Consider the following 18,880-nt stretch of genomic DNA (forward strand, 5'->3'; position numbering starts at 1 on the left):
GAAGCAATGATTCAAGCACTACAGAACTTTCAGTTGCTTGTGAAAACAATTTCCAGGCTGCAGTAGCATGGTGGTATGTCTGACACTATTCCAAGTTTGCCAAATCTCTTGGCCTCTCCTATTTGAGCTTACACTATTCCAAGTTTGCCAAATCTCTTGGCCTCTCCTATTTGAGCTTTCTTGAATTATGTATACCACTTCAGTGAAGTTAGTACTTTGGGGGTTTGTAAAGGGGGCTGCTGAAGTCCTGTAGAATCTGTTGTGCAGCTCTTCAAGCAAAGCCAGTTGACAATGCTTGATGGCTTGCAATTTGCAGTTCAGCAAGCTTGATAGGAGCAGGCTCTGAAGTACTACTGAAATCGGTAAAATTGCCTGTGGAAAAGTAATAAAATGTAACCATTTTCCCTCCCCAGATGCTACAGATCTGACTTGATATGGCGAGTAAACACCAAGTAAATGGCTTTGCCCAGAACTTTAGGCAACTGTGTAGGTTTCTGAAACACTTGGTGGCACTAGTCTATTAAACCAAGTAAGCTTCTAGTGATGCTACACTCCTTGTGTCCAATAGTATTGGATTTAATGTTTTAAATTCTGTGACTTGTGACTACCAGGGTTAAACTGGAAGCCCTTTGACTCCTGATCAGAGTATTTCTGAACATGGATGTCTTGGGTTGTGCTCCCTGTATCCCTAAAGCCTTCCCTGGGTAAAACTGGAATTTCCACTTGAGAGAAATTGTGCACTTTATGCTTTTTCATATCCTAGATGCTTAAGTAGTAACTTGTACAAGAATGTAGTGGATTTGTGGCTTTCTGCTGTGCAGGGCTAGTGCACTAGAGCTCAAGTGAGGTACACAACAATGGTCGTTTTGAGTGTTAACAAGCCCTGAATTTGTGGATTTTCAGTCTATAATTCCAGCCCCTGACTATGGCAGACTGAGAGCTATTTTTTTTTTCTTCTGTAGGACATTGATGTTGCTGTGAGGAAGGAAATTGAAGAGGCTGCACAGTTTGCTACTACAGATGCTGAGCCACCAATGGAAGATATTGCTAATCATATCTACTACAAAGAACCACCCTTTGAAGTGCGTGGCTGCCATCAATGGATAAAGTACAAGTCTGTCTGTTAGGACCCTGGCATTTGTACATACACACTTTATCACAATTTGATTGTATGTAGTGGTATATTTAGCATGTCTTTAATAAACAACTTTTCTGTCTTGAGTCTAAGTGGTACTTTTTATAGATATGAATTTGTGCCCAGAGTAGCTGTTGCTAGGGGTGTAAAGCTACTATTCCAGTCATTCCAGTTGCTGGCTAGAACCAGTAAAACTAGCAAGAATATTTGCTAGCATTAAGTGATTTTTTAAGAGATTTTTAGTGAAAGGAGCTTTCTCCTGCCTGTGTAGCAACTGGCCAGTTCTTGCTACCTGAAGAGTTGGCCAGGAATCTGCTGGCTTCCTGAATTTTCCAGTTTCTTTTAGGAAATGCTTCTAGGGGTATTACAAAAGTCTCCTTGCGAATATCAAAGGATATTTGATGGTGCTGATTTTTTACTGTAGTCATGACTTCCAAAAGTGTTTACATCTGGCATGCGCATTAATGGAAGAACTGGAACACTTTGACAAGTAGCATTCCACTTGTGATTGCACATGGTATAAAAATATTTTACAGCATTTTAAAACTTTGCTTCTAATTCAGTGGCAAAATTACTCCTGTGCTGCAGATTAACTTTACTTTTATTACTTTTATGTTGCAGGTCTCCTCTCAATCCATCTTTGGGCATCTTTGTTTCCACTTTCCTGTCAAATCTTCACCGGTGTTCTCTTTTGTACATGTACCTGAATTCTGTCCAATCTTTTAATCCAATTGGTGCTACTTTATCCTCTTACTGCCTGTCTTATGCAATTGATATCAATTACCTCTAGCTTCCTGAACTGCTCTGCTTTCACTGCCCACACTTCTGTACCATAGTACTGGTCACTCCAATTACTTTGGCATTCTTTTATTACCCATTTGGCTCTGTTACTCTTGACACTGGCAGTTAGCTATACCCCCTCTAATTCTAGCTTTGACCTCCACCTTCCCTCTTCAACTTCCCCTCCAAGGTACTTTAAGCAGTTAATTTTGTTCCACTATTTTCCTTAATTTCCCATCTGCTTGCCCCCCCCCCCCTGCTACCGCTACAACTCTGTACTTTCAATCTCATGTGTCGTTATGGCAACCAGTGCCACTAAATGTGAAGATGGCATTACCCTCCATTTCAAATGAATAGTCAACAAAACGGTTGACATGAAGAGCATACTGTGCTGCTGTGGGTCTGGGTCTCCAACCTCCACACCCAAATGGGCTCCCCACTTCCTTTAGAGCCACACCACTGTGAAGCAACATCTCCCAATGCCCCTCTCCACAGTAATTGCCTAACAATTTCAAATTCACACAACTTTAGGGAAGGCTAAATCCTCCCAATTGCACAGTTTGCTCTTTTTTTTTTTTCATGGGCCTGGTAGTACTGTTGTCACAAACTCGGATTTCCAGTTACTGGTATATTGTGTGCCACTCCTTTTTACAGGTAGTTGGCTGAAGTGGTTTCAGATGTGGCTCTCTGCAGTGTTCCTCCATAGTTGCCCTCTTTATGCACTGTTGCTGAAATTCTCTTCTAATACTAGTCGCAAGCTTAAATCTACCAAAGTGTATATAGGTTGGCACAAGTTTAAGTAAAATACATGGATAGAATGCATACAAATTTTAACTCCAGCTATCCAAGTTTTCTAGCTGGTTTCTAAAAGTACAATTCCTATTAAATGACTAGCGACTTTTCAGATAGGATGTTATAGCAACTTCACAATCCTCGGCATTTCATTGTCAATTATATAGACAAACTCCTGTCATAAACCTGCTAGCCCCACACCCATAAACTGATTTTTTCCCCAGTACCTTCACATCCTATTTACTTGCATAATTTCATTCCCAATGCGGTTTCATTCAAATCTTGGAAGGTGCCATCCTGCCTGAAATAGCCCCACTGTCTAACATGTGGAAAGAAGTCTTTGCTAGGTAAAACACAACAAACATGTCAAATGCCAGAAGTTTTACTTCAGCTTGGCATGAGCACATTTCAGTCCTTTTATCTGGCATCAGCTGTCTTCACAATGCCATTCTTGCTTTTTTATGGACTCTTGGTTGTAATGCCACAATCTACATTAACTTTTTTCTGTCCCCTCTACCTGTAGTCCAGGATGACCAGCAGTAGCCTCAAAGCTCCCACTAGGAACTCCCCCAGTCCAAACTGTTAATTGTACATGGCCTGCACCAATTATAATGTTTTTCTGACTTCAGACAATCACCCAACTGCCCAAATCCATTTTTCTTTGGGCCTCGTTTCCAGTCTCAACCTAGGACTGGCTAGTAGTACTACCTCTGACTCTTTGATATGACTCCAAATTGTTCCTCTCCATTCCTGCTTTTCTCCTGTGAGCAGTCTGAATCCATGAAGGGTGTTCTGTTTCTGCCTGGTAACCACCTGTTGCCTACAGACTGCTAGAGCACCTCTCCCTTCATATTGCAATTCCTGTCTGCCATTGTTAGCCAAACAGTATAGCAACTGCTCTTGGCCTCTTAGCCAGCCTCTTCCTCCTTGGCATGGATTTTCTCCCCCATTTCCTGCTGTTGGCTTCCTGGATACTAGCATTCCACCACCAACTTTCCTTGTTTACTGTACTTCATACCCGATTTGGCTGCATTTTTCTATAGTCCCCTACATGCTGTCTTAAGGTGCTAGAGGCCTGAGTATTTTCTATCCAGTCTACCTCTAGGTCTTGAGCCTTATCTGACAACTTTTTTTTTTTGGGGGGGGGGGTTTGGGTTCAATTTTCATGGGGATGACTTTGCAGTTGTAGACTTCTACTTGGCTTCTACTAGGAGAGAGCATACCAGAGTTGCATGTAGGTTTATAACCTTCTGAACCTTGTGTTGGTCACAAGCAATTTGCCAGACGGTTCATTGGCCACTTGTCCCAGACTTGTACACCCATGCAGTTTTTGTACCATGTTTGCATTCAGACTTCCCCATTGTTAATGTTAACTTAACATGCTTTTGTCTAATGGGTCAAACAACTGCTGCTCAAGTTTTCTCTTTACAGCTATTGCAAACATGCTGGTAAGTGACCAAAGCTTTAGGCTACCCTCCATGCCCAGACAAAGCTAACCAAACATGTTTTGACACCAACCCCTTTAGACTTTTCCTGTAACTGAAGAGCATTCCCTCAACCCCCCAGAGATGGACTGGCTAAGTAAAACCTTCCACATTAGCTTTAAGCAAGGAGTTTAATTTTAATGAACCATCTCATTAACTAGTTTTAAATGGGTACATACTTTCCTGTTCACTTAAAAACAAAAAAAGTGGTTTAAAGCTATAACACTGCCAGTCCCAACTTCTCCACAAAAAGGTTAAGTGCTTTTTATGGTCAGAGATGACTGACTTTCTTGCTTCTCCCTTTCCCTGGGGAAAGGGCACAATTTTTGACCACCATGGAATATTACCAGTAAGATTCTTAAAATGGCATTTACCACCACAACAAGCTTACCCTTTCCACTACAGGTGGATGACTTATTTGGTGGCCATAGCTTGTTCCTCAGACTGTCTTTATACTCTTCTGGTGTAATCCATACTCACAATGGACTTTGGGGGGGGGGGTAGGGGGGATAGGCCATTTCCTCTGGAGGTTTCCTTTTGTGGGGACAGATTTCTATTCCCCAGGAGAGGGAAGAGGGGAAATGTGCCTATTCTGGGGAATTTGTCATTAACTCCTAGTTAAATGTCTAAACAGATTTGGGTGTCATGGGGGATCCCTGTGTTCCTGAGAAATCAACCTTGTCTTGAATATTACGATGCAGAGTGTTCTCCACTGTCAATGTACCAGTGGGGAAAGTACTGGTTTCTCAGTCCCTTAAAATAGTACAAGCCGTTAGAATTTCCAGGACCTCCACCCATTTGCCCAATTCTCTGGACACTGCATATGGCACTTCACTCTTTCTAAAGCTTAAGCTGCATTTTAACCTAAGCATTTGGAGACTAGGGGGTGTATGCATTTAGTTCCGTTCTGTGCTAATTCTGACAGTGTGCTTTTTATCTGCACTTGTAAGGGGAGTCTTTCTTTGCTCCAAGGTATAATCTAAGTCGTACATTTACTTCAGGGCTATACATACTGATACTGTTGGTGTACCTGGCAGAATTTTCAGAAACTAACAGATATGAAAAATTGTAGCCTTTTTGGATGGAATTTGGTTACTCTGAAGTGACCAAGAACTAGGGGTAAGCTGATGAAGGAATCAAGATTTTTTTCAGTGCTTTTCCAAAAGTTTCCAAGGGATTTTGTAACATCATTTTGGAAAAGTCTCAAAAATGCAGATTAACATCTAAGAAATGGGGAGGCATTTCAAAATATGCTGGAACCCCTACTCAAACCCAAGGGCAGTTGGTGTTCAAGGCACCTAATCAACCTCACCACCCTTGGCAATATTCTTTTCAGAAAGTTTGAATTGCCTCTTTGGCAACAATATCACCCAAATGGTTACCAAAGATCAAGGTTACAGATGGCAGTGGAAGGAAATGCCTCGCTTTCTGGGAGTAATTACTTGTTAACCAGACTTCCTTCATAACATGCTGTCCCAGTGGAGGTGAAACATTTCCTTTGAGGTATGGAAAAGATTTTCAATCCAGGATCTTTGTTGCCAAAGAAAATGCTTGGAGACCAGTTTGCATCGTTCCTAAACCTGTAATAGCACTGACATTTCACAGCCTGTTGCCTCTAACACTAGATAGAAGATGCTTGTTGCATCCCACTTGTCCCATCTCTAGTCATAAAGACTTGACAGTATTTCCAAAGGTTTAGGTCTGGATCACAATCTGTTTTCTGCTTGCCCTCTGGACTATCCATTGCACCAAGGGCATTCAGTGTCTAGCTGCAGTTGTAGCTCATTGCAAACTACAGGGTATTAAAAATAGAAACGTTTGCCTGTCATAAGTGATCTGATGTGTTTTTTTTTTTTTATTTATATATATATATAAGATGGTCTGCACGCCAAGGGATAAATACCTTGTGGCCATTAAGTCAGTAGTGCAAACAAATGATGGCAGCAAAGTAACAAGGCACAACTTCTGTCAACTTACCTATTGTAAAAAAATAAAATAGGTTAGTGCTTTCGCTAGAATAGTTTCAGACCTTCAAGCAAAAATAAACTGATACATTTATAATACTTTTCAAAAACCCTTAGCCAATCCAAATTGACCAAATTCAAAATTGGAGACCTGTGATGTTACAATGTATCAAAACAAGTGATTAAGTGATAAAGCTGTAATAACGCACATCTAAATTCATGCTATCTCGAATGTGTATACAGCATGAATGATCATAAACATTTTTATATAAAACTCAAGATGTAAAAACAAAATGCCACACATCAAACACTGGTTCAGTGCTTACTGATTCTGCACACTTTAAGGGCTTAATAGATGCCCTTTCATTTAGCCCTCTCCCTCTAGCTGCTCTAAGGGTAATGATCCAGTGAGTTTCCATGTTCTCTGATTCCCAATGTCCCCCTCAAATGTGTGGGGTCACCACTTCAATAACCCAGTGCAACTCTCCCCATCTTCTAATATGCTTGGAAAGGGCATAATGTTCAGATCGAATCCTAATGCCATAGAGGTGTTCTTATCCTGTCCCTAAAGGGTCTGTCTTCCCCACATAGAAACAGTGGCAGCACTCGCACACCGCTAGATAAACCACATTAGAAGTTGAGCAATCTGCCGTTGCTAAAGTTAAATTCTCTATCCAAATCTGGATGTACAAAGACATTGGAGCTATGAATAAAAGGACATTACATTTACCACACGGTTTGGAAGTTATTTGATCACCTGTACCTCTATGGTTACTACAATAACATAGTCTCTTAATCTTTTTATTCCTATATAGGAATCTGTGGCTTTGACCCACCAAATCTCCTATAGAAGAATCTACTGTCTATGGGGACCGGTGCTTCTTTCTATTCCAGAGTCACTCTAATAGAACATGGGTATCTTCAAATGGTTACCCTTAAATGTAGGGTCAACTCCTTGTACAGGATCCTCTCTAGGTCCATAATGGGGCTGGGCTACACTATCTCTTAACTTGCCTATTCTAGAGATTCCTGTCGCTCCTCAGTAGTAGAACCTCTACCAAGTCTCAAAGTTAAATCTTCGATCTCTTGCTACCCTTTGGTAGTAGGATTCAACCTAGACACCCTCATGCCTTGGCCCTTGATTAAATTTGAAATGGGCTGAGGGTGCGTACTAGATCTAAATGGGGCATTCCTATAACAGGTCTTGCAAAAAACACCAGTGTTAACATCCATTATCCAATCTATGTATAAATCCAAATATTCTATACAGTCATGGTAAATGTTTAACAAACTAACAAGTTGTTCAAGGTATGAAACGTCTTAAGCTTTCTATGCTTCCCATAGCAAAAAAACAAATCGACAAAACATTGATAAAATAAAACTATGCTGAAACTCTGGCAACTGAAAAGTGTTCTCCCAATGTGCTAAAAATAGCTACATCATTCTAAGTACATATTGCAATCAAATGTGAAAACCTTGCATTCCATGACCCAACTCCAGAAAGTGACTAATTTTAATAAATCATACTATTGGTTGCCAAATACTCGTGTATATTGTATGCCCATCCCATTCAGTATGTTCATGAAAAGCGATTGGACATCAAATGTTACTAAAACTTCCTCTAAAGAGCCCTTGCTTGTGATACAATCATACAAGTCCATTAAAGACTGTATAGAATCTCGAGACCATTCTATTACTGGTCTAAGATGTTTCTCAATATAAATTGGCTCTGTAGACCACCCTCCACTGGCCACAATGGGTCTCGTGGGTGGATTCGGAAGATGTTTATGGATCTTGAAGGCCCTGTATAAGGGGAATTAATGGTATTCTCATGGATAAAATTCATAATTAATCCATGAAAGAAATGCTGAGTGATCAGAAATTTTAGACCACTTACAGTTATTGTACGTCAGATTTATGAAGAATATTTCTGACATTTTGTTGGATGACTTCAGAAGTGGGTTGATTACAGGTGATGTTTATAAATTCCTGAATGTTGAGAATCTGATTCCCCTTATACAGGGCCTTCCAAGGTCCATAAACAACTTTTGAATCCACCCATGAGACCCATTGTGGCCAGTGGAGGGTGGTCTACAGTGCCTCAAGTTATATTGAGAAACATCTTAGACCAGTAATGGAATGGTTTTGAGGGATTCTAAACAGTTTTTAATGGACTTGTATGATTGTATCACAAGCAAGGGCTCTTTAGAGGATGTTTTATTAGTAACATTTGATGTCCAATCGCACCCATACTGAATGGGTTGGGCATACAATAGGAGTATTTGGCAACCAATAGTGAGTATAACTGTCTACTAGAACTGTCACTTTCTGGAGTTGGTCTTGGAATGTAATGTTATCACATTTGATGGTGATATGTACTTACAGAATGATGGCGTAGCTATGGGCACCTTGTGCCAATAGCTACTCCCAACATGTTTTTAGCACATTGGGAGAACACTGTTCTCTTTCAGTTGCCTGAGTTTCAGCATCATGTATTTTGACACTTTGTTATTTTTGCTATGGGAAGGTGAGACTGAACTTAACATTTCATACCTTTTTTCATACCTTTATGAACAACTTGTTAGTTTAAAATTTACCATGACTTTTTCATATGACCGTGTAGAATATTTGGATTTATACATAGATTGGATAATGGACTTGTGAACACTGGTGTTTTTCACAATTCCTGTTATAGGAATGCCCTGATTAGATCTAGTATGCATCCCCAGCATCAATTTTCAAATTTAATCAAGGGCCAAGGCAAGAGGGTGTCTAGATTGACTCCTACTACCCAAAGTCTTCCAAGAAGAGATCGAAGATTTAACTTTGAGACTTAGTGGTAGAGGTTATACTACTGATGAGATTGACTGGGAATTTCTCTAGAATAGGTGAGTTAAGAGTGTAGCCCAGCCCTAATATGGCCCTCAAGGGGATCCTGTACAAGCAGTTTACCCTACATTTAAGGGTAACCATTTGAAGATACCAGTGTTCTATTCTAGTGACTCTCGAAGTTATTTTTTAAGAAGCACTGGTCCCTATTGACAGATTCTTCTATAGGTGATGTGGTGGGTCAAAGCCAGAGATTCCTATATAGGAATAAAAACCTTAAGAGTGTTTTAAGTTGTGGTAGTAACCATAGAAGTACAGGCGATCAACTTCCACCAAACCATGTGGTAAAAGTAATTTCTGTCCTTTTATTCATAGCTCCAATGTCTTTGTACATCCAGATTTGGATGGAGAATTTAACTTTAGAGCAACAGCAGACTGTTAAAACTTCTAATGTTTATCTGGCTGTGTGAGTGCTGCAGCTGTGTCTGTGTGAGTGCTGCAGCTGTGTCTGTGGGGAAGACTAACGGACCCTTTAGGGACAGGATAAGGAAACACATCTATGGCATTGGAATTCAATCTGAACATAATGCCATTTCCAAGTATATTAGAACTTCGGGTGATTTGCATAAGTTTGGGTTTAGGGTTATTGAAGTGGTGATCCCACACATTCATGAGGGGGACATTAGAATTGGAGAACAGGGAAACTTACTTTATCATTACCCTTAAAGCAGATAGAGGGCTAAATACCCTTAGAGCAGAGGGAGAGGGCTAAATGAAAACGTCTATTAAGCCCTTACTAAGTGTGCAGAATCAGTAAGCATTGAACTGGTTTGTGGCATTTTACTGTGTTTAGATCTTGGTTTTAGATAAATCATGTTTCTATGATCATGCTGAATACACATTCCTTGAGATAGCACGATCAATTATTTAGATGTGCATTTTTATTATACAGCTTTCACTTAGTTTTAACATGAACTAGGGTTTTACTGTATTTTTAACATTGGATCTATCACTTTAATTGTTTTGATACATTGTAACATCACATGTCTAATTTGAACTTGTTCAATTTGGATTGGCCAAGGGTTTTTTAATAGTATTATAAATGTATCACTGTTTAATTTTGCTTGAAGCTATTATAGAGAAAGCACTTGCTTATTTTTTTTTTACAGTAAATGTTTTTAACAGTTGTGCCTGGTTACCTCGCTACCATCGTTTGTTTACACTATTGACTGATTTTTATGACCGTTGCAAGTCTACTCAGTCTAACATTGCATAGCTTATTCAAATCCTGCCTTTTAAACCTTAATAACATTCTGTATGCATTTCCCCCCACAATTCCCTTTTCATATGTAACTTGCTCCTAGACCCAATTTCTAGCTTTGCTCTATGCACTACTAGTGCAGTTTGGTTTAGAGTTTGTTTCTAGTATTTTTTCTCAAGTCACTAATAAAACTCTGCAAGTTGATCTAACAAGACATTTGATTCATATGGCTGATTTTTTTTTTTCCTTTTGTTATTCCTCACCCAGTACTTCTAACTAGTAGCCTAGAGGGGAATTCAATCTGCCAACTCTAAATGTGCAAAAAAAAAAAGTTCCCAGCTGCCTCTTCCCGAAACACACTTGCAACATTTATCTACTGAGATTATTTGGAGCCTAATTGGGGAATATCTGCACTTACAAAAAGATCCTGAATCTTGTAGACTTGCATATTTGGGAGACCTATACATCTGTTAAAGTTGCTTATGCAGTCTTCCCAAGCCTTTCTAATGTCTCATAGTTGAGCAATATTTTATGCTGTTCTAATTATCTCTCAACAGCTTCTGTTCTAGACTCTACCAGTGCTGGTCTTGGAATCCCTTTATTTCTTTGGTTATGATCTAGCCTTCCTTGATGGGGAAGGCAGTATCTAGATTGCAGACCAATCCTTGGCCTTTTCCTGTCTATTTGCTCTCAATACTTTGGTTCCTTTGCCAGTTAATTACAACCCCATCTTGCTTATTGTATGGAAATTTTTAAATAGGGTTGACTTCAATTAGGGATACAACCTCCTTTCTGCATTCCTGTGTTGACTTGGTTGTTGGACTACTTTACGATTATGAATATAATCTCATGGCTATTCTACCCTCTTGCATTCAAAATCCCAATCTGAGCTTCCCCACAGTTTAATCATCCCTTTCCAATTTGAATTATAGGTTTCTGCTTGTGCTATGTATAGAAGAAGCTTTAACTCTATAGCTCTGAAATACCCCTTCAAATCAGGTAGTCCCAAGCCACCTTCTGTTGAATCTGCTTATCCTCGACTCTTGGGCTTCCCTCCCAGATAAATTACTTCAACTCTAATAGCTATCCGCACCTTCTCTGTTTAAAAAAAAAAAAAAGCCTAACCTGTGTCAAGCTTAAGGCACTAACATTTGACTGCTTTTTCTGCTATCCATAAAGCAGAACTTCATTTCTCTGTTTTAGTCTGTTCACATGTCCTTAGTTGCCGCAACAAAATATTTTTTGATAAATACTAAAGGACATAATGTTTAATGTACCAATGTGGGCATTTCTGAACCAATTCACGTGGGTGCATAGTTTACATGTTCTGCAACACTGAAATGTCCTTTTCTGGTTTTATAAGGTACAAAATACCTGTAGGTTCCTTTACCACCATACCATTTATCACTGAATTTCTGAATACATTTTCCTTGGTTCTAAATATAATGCAAATAAAGGGGAAAGAGGACACCCCTGCATGATTCCTGTGCTCAAACCAAACTTGCCAGAGAGGAACCCACCCACTAAGTTTCACTTCCGATCTGTCATCCTCCTAATCCATCTTTTATTAGGGAATGCAAATACTTCCATGTCCCTGCTTAGCATAACCCACCTTACTCTGAATGCTTTCTTTGCATGAAGAATTGCTAATAGTGGTGCTTTCTCTGCATAAAGACTTGCCAACAGTTGTATTTTCTTGCGTTCTGTTTCCTTCTGGATCCTTAATCTTAGTCTTGTCATGTTTGCCTCCCCTCCAGAAAACCACATTTAATCCATCTGTCAATTTTGGCATCACTTTGTCCATTCTTAGACATGAATAGAATTGAAATGGGTCTATATGAAGCGCAATCTGTAGATTTACCATCTTTGTTATGAATATCACTGCTTTCTTCTGGGATATTGGTGCTTTTATTTACCTTTCAAACCTCCACAGGAATACCATCTATTCCTGGGGACTTTCCTGTAACCTGGTTGTACATCCAGGTTTCTTCCTGTTAGTAATTGAGCATCATTTACCTCTAAACTTGGCATAGTTAATTCTTAAACATTTCCATTTTTACCTTTTTGATTTCCATATTTTTCTGCTTTATATGGCTTTTCATAAAATTTCCAAAATATTCTAGCACCTCTACAGAATCTGTGGTTATCTGTGTTATAGGCTGGTAACCACTCTTTGAATTGTAATCCCTTATTTTCTTTTTAGCATACTGCAATTGCTCCTCTTGATTCCCCCAGTTCTGCAGTACTTTAACAGTTTATCCCTAAATTCTTATTAAACCATATATTTCTACCATATTAAACTCCACACTCTCTAGCTATATTTTTTGGAAGAATTTTCTATCTTCCCTAAACTCCAGAAATTTCCACTACCCATTCCTTATTGTGGGGAAAGTGCCAGTGTCCTGTTTCATTACCCTGCATTTTTTAGTTCTTGGCACCTGATCTGAAATGGGTATTGGCTGTATATAAACTTTCAGTTAAATTCACCTGTTTGTTAAATATATGTTCTGCCGAGCCTAGTTTTTGTATCTTGGGGAAACGAGTTCACTGAACTAACTTTCTATGCCAAATAGTTTCTTCAAAATCTACCCTCTTCTGGGCACACCAGATACATCCTCGCTCCTGCAAATAAAATTCCAGTCCTCGCCTATGAGTAGTTTTCCCTGCTGAAAGCGGATTTCTCCCAGAATTTTCTTAAGCTCCATTATAGCAGTTTTTAGGAGGAATAGATGCCAGTAGCCCCTTAATACAACAAATCTACCATTTTCCCTTACTGTTGGAGCACCTTTTGCAGTTGATACAAGTATTCCTTTTCCTTTGTCCTAGATATTCCATTGAATAACCATCCTGAAATCCTTATCAAATTCACATGCTCATTTCTTTCCAATTGTCTGCAGCATGGCTATTTGCACTCTGCGATTTTTAATATAGTTCACTACTCTTTTTGTATACATCTGTGATCAGTTGCATTTAAAGTTAATATAGAAAAGTGTTTTTGTTGGGAGGCTCAGTGGCACAGCATATGGTGTTTTTGCCTCACAGCAAGAGTTCCCCATTTCGATTCTTGGCTGGGGTGCCTGCTGTGTAGTTTTACATGTCCTCACTGTAATTGTGTGTTTCCTGCAGATGCTCTGGTTTCTTCCCACATTTCAAAAACCTGGTGTGCAGTTAAGTGTGGAATGGAAGAACTATTGAAGCAGTGCTAGCCACCTGCCTGTGTAAATCTTTGCTCTAAATTAATTTTGAAGTGATACCATCACCTGATGGGGGGGGGGGGGGGTTGTGGATGGAAAGTTATTCCCACCGGTTATGTGCAACTTTATCTAGTTTCTGCTTTTGTATTGCATGCTTAAATGTTTGGCAGGTTGATCTTTTATACAGTTTCAAACCTATATCCCATCTTGCAAAACTTAGTGAAAACCCCTCAACCCCACCCTTCAGTAAACTGCATGTTTAACCTAATACCAACACGCAGAACTATGTACATCTTGAGATATTGAAGTTTAACCCTAATAGGAAAAAGTGTCTTGACAGCTACACACTTGGCACTTGGATTAACCTATAAGGAAGGTTGTCCCTATTAAGGTGCATAATACAACCTGTGCTTTAGTTTCCAGTGTTTTTTCTTAACCTTTTTCCTCTCCGAGATTAAGACACTTTAATGCTTTCAGAAAACATTATCTCCTAGCCATTGATAGTATACTTCTATTGCTCATCAAATTGTTTGCATAGAAATGAAAGAACCACTTATAGTTGCCTCTACTACAAGCACTTGTGTGTTTGCTAGAGGAAACCTTGTGTTCAGTATTTGTTCCCCTTAATGTGTTACTGTATCAAGCCATAAGGCTTAATCTAGTCATTCCCCTATGCAAGAGTAAGAAAGCAAATATTTTTCTTATGCTTTTTTCCCCCAGAGTTTTTATATTGCAGTGCCTTAATTTCTTAAAACTGAACAAGTAGGAGGGGATAAAAACAGGAGCACATGTTTACTTCAGTATACCTATTACACTTAACTGAGAAAGCTTTATAGCATGCAGATTGTTGTGCATTAAAATATTCTTGGCATTTTTGTACTTTTTCATTCTCCCTTAAGTGTTCTTCCCAACACTAATGGTATGATGTAGGACATATGCTTTGGAATCACCAATATGTTTAACAGTCAAAGTCCAATATTCATAGGTAGTTACTAGGCTATTGGCCCTAGGGCCTATATAAGCCTAGCCAAACAGTACCCTGGCTTTTGCCACAGAAGAACATTTTCCTGTGCCCCTGTCAAGCAGTGCCACAGAAGTGATCCCAAGGGTGAATTTCCAGTCTCATCCAATCAATATTTTTTTGAGTGCTAATGAGCTTTGTTAGATATAGATGGGTAGCTTGTTCCAGAGTATGGGAAGTCTCTTGGACTGGAATCTATCCCTTCTGTTTATTGTGGTGACAAGGTTTAGGTCCCTAAAGCATGTAGCTCGGAGGGATTGGGATTTCTTTAAGTGGAGCCTGTCCAACTCTGGGTTTGACATAGCTTTGTATGTTAGGCATAGATCGCCTCTTGAGTAGGTGATATGTGACGGAGTAAAGTTGGAGTTTTTCAAACTCTGCATAGGGCATCTGTTTGAGGCTGGTAATCCTTTGTGAGGTATTTCTTTGGCCTTTCCAGTTGTAGATGTCTTGTAAGGTACATACCAAAAGGGATGTTTTACTCTAATGGGTCTAATGAGTATTGAGTAGAGGGGAACGATTACCTTTTTTTTTTTTCCTGGATGAGAAACCTTTTGTGATGAGGTGTGCCACATATAATTTCCTGATTACTGTGGTGATGTGATGATCAAAGGAGAGACTACTGTCCACCTGTGTCCCAAGGTCTCATCACACTTTCGGTGTTAAGTAGACTACCGCCTATGTGGAAGTTCATGGGTACAGAGTTTTTACCAGAAGAGATGACTATGCACTTTTTGGCATTGAGCTTGAGGCCATGGCTTTGACACCAGGCATCTCTCAGTGAGGCCTTTTTGTAGGATGTCCACATAATTAGGAGTTTTGATTATGGCTCCTAGTTTGCAGTCATCTGTCTCTTTTGATAGCCGAAGACCTTCTGTTAGCCTGTACTTAGAGAAGTAGATACCAAACAGGAGAGGATCTAGGACTGAACACTGTGGTACTCCACTTGTCACTGGTCTGAAGTTGGATTTAGTCTGCTGCTTTCACAGTGTGGGTTCTGTCAGTGATAGTTGGCAACCCATCTTATGACACTGGGATTTATACCCAGTTTAGTGAGTTTATCTACAATTCCAGCGTGGGGGATGGTGTTGAAAGCCTTGGCGAGATCTAGTTTACAGCTTTGGTGACCAAGCGGTCAATCTGGTTTAGGAGACATTGCCTTTTACAAACCCAAACTGGGTAGGGTCCAGAGTTTGGAGATTACCAATGCCATTGTTGATAAGTTCCATAGCCTTGCAGACCAGGCTTGTCAGGCTAATGGGCCAGTAGTTCCCAGGGTCTGAGGTGGCTCCCCCCCCCTTTGTGGAGTGGGATAACTGTTGCTGTGCACCATTCAGTGGGCACAAAGCCTGAGGTGATGCTATGGTTGAACATGGTATTGGGTGGGGTGCCAGTTTGTTCTGTAGTTCATGTAGAACGCAGCCTGGGATGTTGTCAGGTGATGTATGCTGTGCTCTTGGCTTTGGAGAGTTTTTTTACCTGTGCAGCTGTGATTAAAAGAACTTTGCATTCTTCCGGTATAGAGATGTGCCCTTTAGGGGATGATGGGTGTAAAGTTAGCACTGAACATATCTGCCAAAATGTTGGCAATATCAGTTGGTTCTGTATATTTAGTGCCATTGTGCTGTAACTCAGAGCAGATCTGAGTGTTGCAATTGAGATTCTTGACATAGCTATTGAATGCTATGTGGCTGTCTTTAGAATCAGTGGCAATTTTGTTTTCGTAACTAGCTTTGGAGGATTTTGAGGGATCTCGGCTTCTTACTGATGCTGACCACAGAGTTCCTCCAATCATGGGATTTTACACTTTTTTGCAACAGTTTCTTTTGTTGTACAGTTTCTTTATGGCAGGGGACCACCATATTGGCTTCCTTTTTTGGAAGATAGCATCTTGATTCTGTTAAGGATTGCAAAATCCATGCACTCGTGCAAGTGCTTATAAAGTGCAACTATAGGATTCAGCAGTCGTACCTCTGTCCATCAGTATGGGTGTCGTGAAGTTTGCAACTTCTGTCTTGAGCATGAAGTTGACTTTGGAGAAATTATTTACGGTGGTTTCCCTAATGGGGGGGTTGGATGTGGATGTCTAGGATTTGTTTTTGGTTGGATCTGACCAACGAGGACTTGACCTCTGGTGTGGAACACCGGTTGCTCATGTTGGTAATGACCAGGTCTAGGATATTGCTGCCCCTAGTGGGGGTGTGGATAAGTTGATCCAAGGCATTGGAATTTATGAATTCCAGGAAATGTTGAGCACAAGAGTTGGTACAGGAGTAGTTTTCCCAGTTAATGGTGGGGTAGTTGAAATTGCCCATTATTAGGGTGTTAGGCTGTACCCTAATATTTTCCAGTGTATCAAGAAATGAGTGAGAATCCTGGGGCATGGTGGGGGATCTGTAGCAAGCTACAATTTGGATTGCGGTCTTGCCCAGAGTTGGTTGCACTTGGATAATCTCGGATGCATTATGCTGAACAGCTGGCCTGGAGGTGTGGATATCCTTAATATGAATATGGACATGCCTCCGCCTTTAGTGTTTCAGTCCATGTTAGGTGGCAGAAAGGTGTGGTATGAATTATAGCCTGGTAATGCAGGTGTGCTCTCTGGAGCCTTGAACCAGGTCTCTGTCACTGCATGGATATCTATGTTCTCCATTTTAAGGAGTGCCTCAAATTAGTGCATTTTGAGGTTTAGACTTCTAGCATTACCCTCAGATTTTGCTTGGTTGTACCTGTTACGGTGGTGAATTTCATTTGAATCTTGCCTAAAAAAGGCACTATAGGGGTGGCAAGAGCCTTAGCCATTATCCAGAATCCCAAGGGCGACAGGTGCAGGCCATCTCTGGCAAAGCATTGTGGTTTGTCGATCATGTCACCCCAGGCAGACAGATACTGGATCCCCTTAGAATGACACCAGAAGCTTGGCCAATTGTTGAAGTCAATCATTTTGTCCTTGTACTGTGGTATCATCCTGGGTGATGGCAGGATGCTACTCAGGGCTAGGGTCATACCTGCCTGGCCAAAAGATTAGACAGCTCCTCCATGTCTCCTCATGTAGTCCAAGGAGGTACGTCTCAGGTCATTCACACCAACATGGACAATAACGGTCATATTTGTAGTTGTGGAGTGACCTGAGTGTTCATGCACTGTGGTGGATCCTGGCACCTGACAGGAACTTTCTCCTTGTTTAGTCTGGTGAGTGGAATATCCGTGTGCTTGATTATAGTCACCTATGACTAGTGTGTTGGGTACGTTGTTATACCTTATGGGCTGTGGTTGAGTGGCACACTGAGTTTGTGGGCTGTGTCATTTGGGTTGTGTTGGAGGGTGGAGGTTGCTTGCATTTCTGCTTTGGAGGTCCCTGTTGCTTGGGTAGATTTTTTTGAGCCTCTGTGAATGTAGGTGTGTGTGTTTGTATTTTGGTGGTATATATTTTGAGGGACTATGTGATGAGTGTGGCGTGGTGCGTTTACCTTCTTTTGATTGTCTAGTCCAGTCTTGGGGGAAGAGAGCTTTGCTTCCAGTTTAGCTATATAAGTGCATCTCTCACAGGTTGTAGTGTTGGGTGGTAGGAGGAGAGGGTTGTCTGTGTACATGAGGCAATTGCTGCATTGCCCCAAGATGCCCAGATTCATCAGGTAGACGGGAGAAAACACCAGGAGGTGACCCTTAGAGACATGCCTGGATAGGTGCTTATTGAGTACTAAAAACTGTTTTCCACTAGACGAGTGAGGAAAGTTGAGTGCTGTAGTAATTTGTAGCTTTAGTTTTTACGAGTTCTGAACAAGTGCTGAGCTCAAAGAAACAGATTTTGAGTGCTGAACTAGAAAACTGGCTAGTTCTAAGAAAAAATTAAGCTAGAAGGCTTCCCTCCAACACAGGCATGGGGGCTCAGTAGCTTACAAACAGTCCTGGATACAGTATATCTGTATCCGGAGTAGACTACTTACAGGAAAGGCAGGAAACCAGTTTAGAATTTTTTTTTTTTGGAAAGGAGGAGCAGAAACTAACTGGGTTGGCCTTCTCAAATGTTCTCCCTGGATTAGGTAGAATGAGATAATGACACTAGATTGGGAGGAGTGTCCCAGATCAAATTTACAGTAGGGGTGGGCAACTGCAAAGCCACCAAGTATAAAAACAGGATACCAATAGGGAGGGAGGATGGGAAACAAAAAATCAGAACAAACCCAACCAGATGCTTCAATTGTAGAAAATTTCTAGTTAACACCTCACACACAGTGAAACTAGCTAGCAAAGTATATGCAGGCAATCATCTTCTTTCAGCTGTTCCCATTAGGGGTCGCCACAGTGGATCATCAGTTTCCATTTCTTCCTGTCCTCTGCATCTTGCTCTGTCACACCAATCACCTGCATGTCTTCTCTCATCACATCCATAAACATCTTAGGCCTTCCTCTTTTCCTG

The 18,880-nt window shown here is 40.5% G+C and overlaps 1 protein-coding gene across 1 annotated transcript in view; it reads left to right on the top strand.

Annotated features, from left to right (window-relative positions):
* Window positions 1–1,221, top strand: part of LOC122797331 (pyruvate dehydrogenase E1 component subunit alpha, mitochondrial-like) — a 35,801-nt gene extending 34,580 nt beyond the window's left edge. Inside the window, exon 11 of the mRNA XM_044066145.1 lies at window positions 963–1,221. Coding sequence (XP_043922080.1) covers window positions 963–1,127 — 165 coding nt within the window. The 3' untranslated portion in view covers window positions 1,128–1,221. The remainder of the gene's footprint in view (window positions 1–962) is intronic.
* Window positions 1,222–18,880: the final 17,659 nt, after the last annotated feature.

This window comes from Protopterus annectens, chromosome 3.part0 (genome assembly GCF_019279795.1).
Source record: "Protopterus annectens isolate FY-2018-M chromosome 3.part0, PAN1.0, whole genome shotgun sequence".
NCBI lineage: Eukaryota > Metazoa > Chordata > Ceratodontiformes > Protopteridae > Protopterus > Protopterus annectens.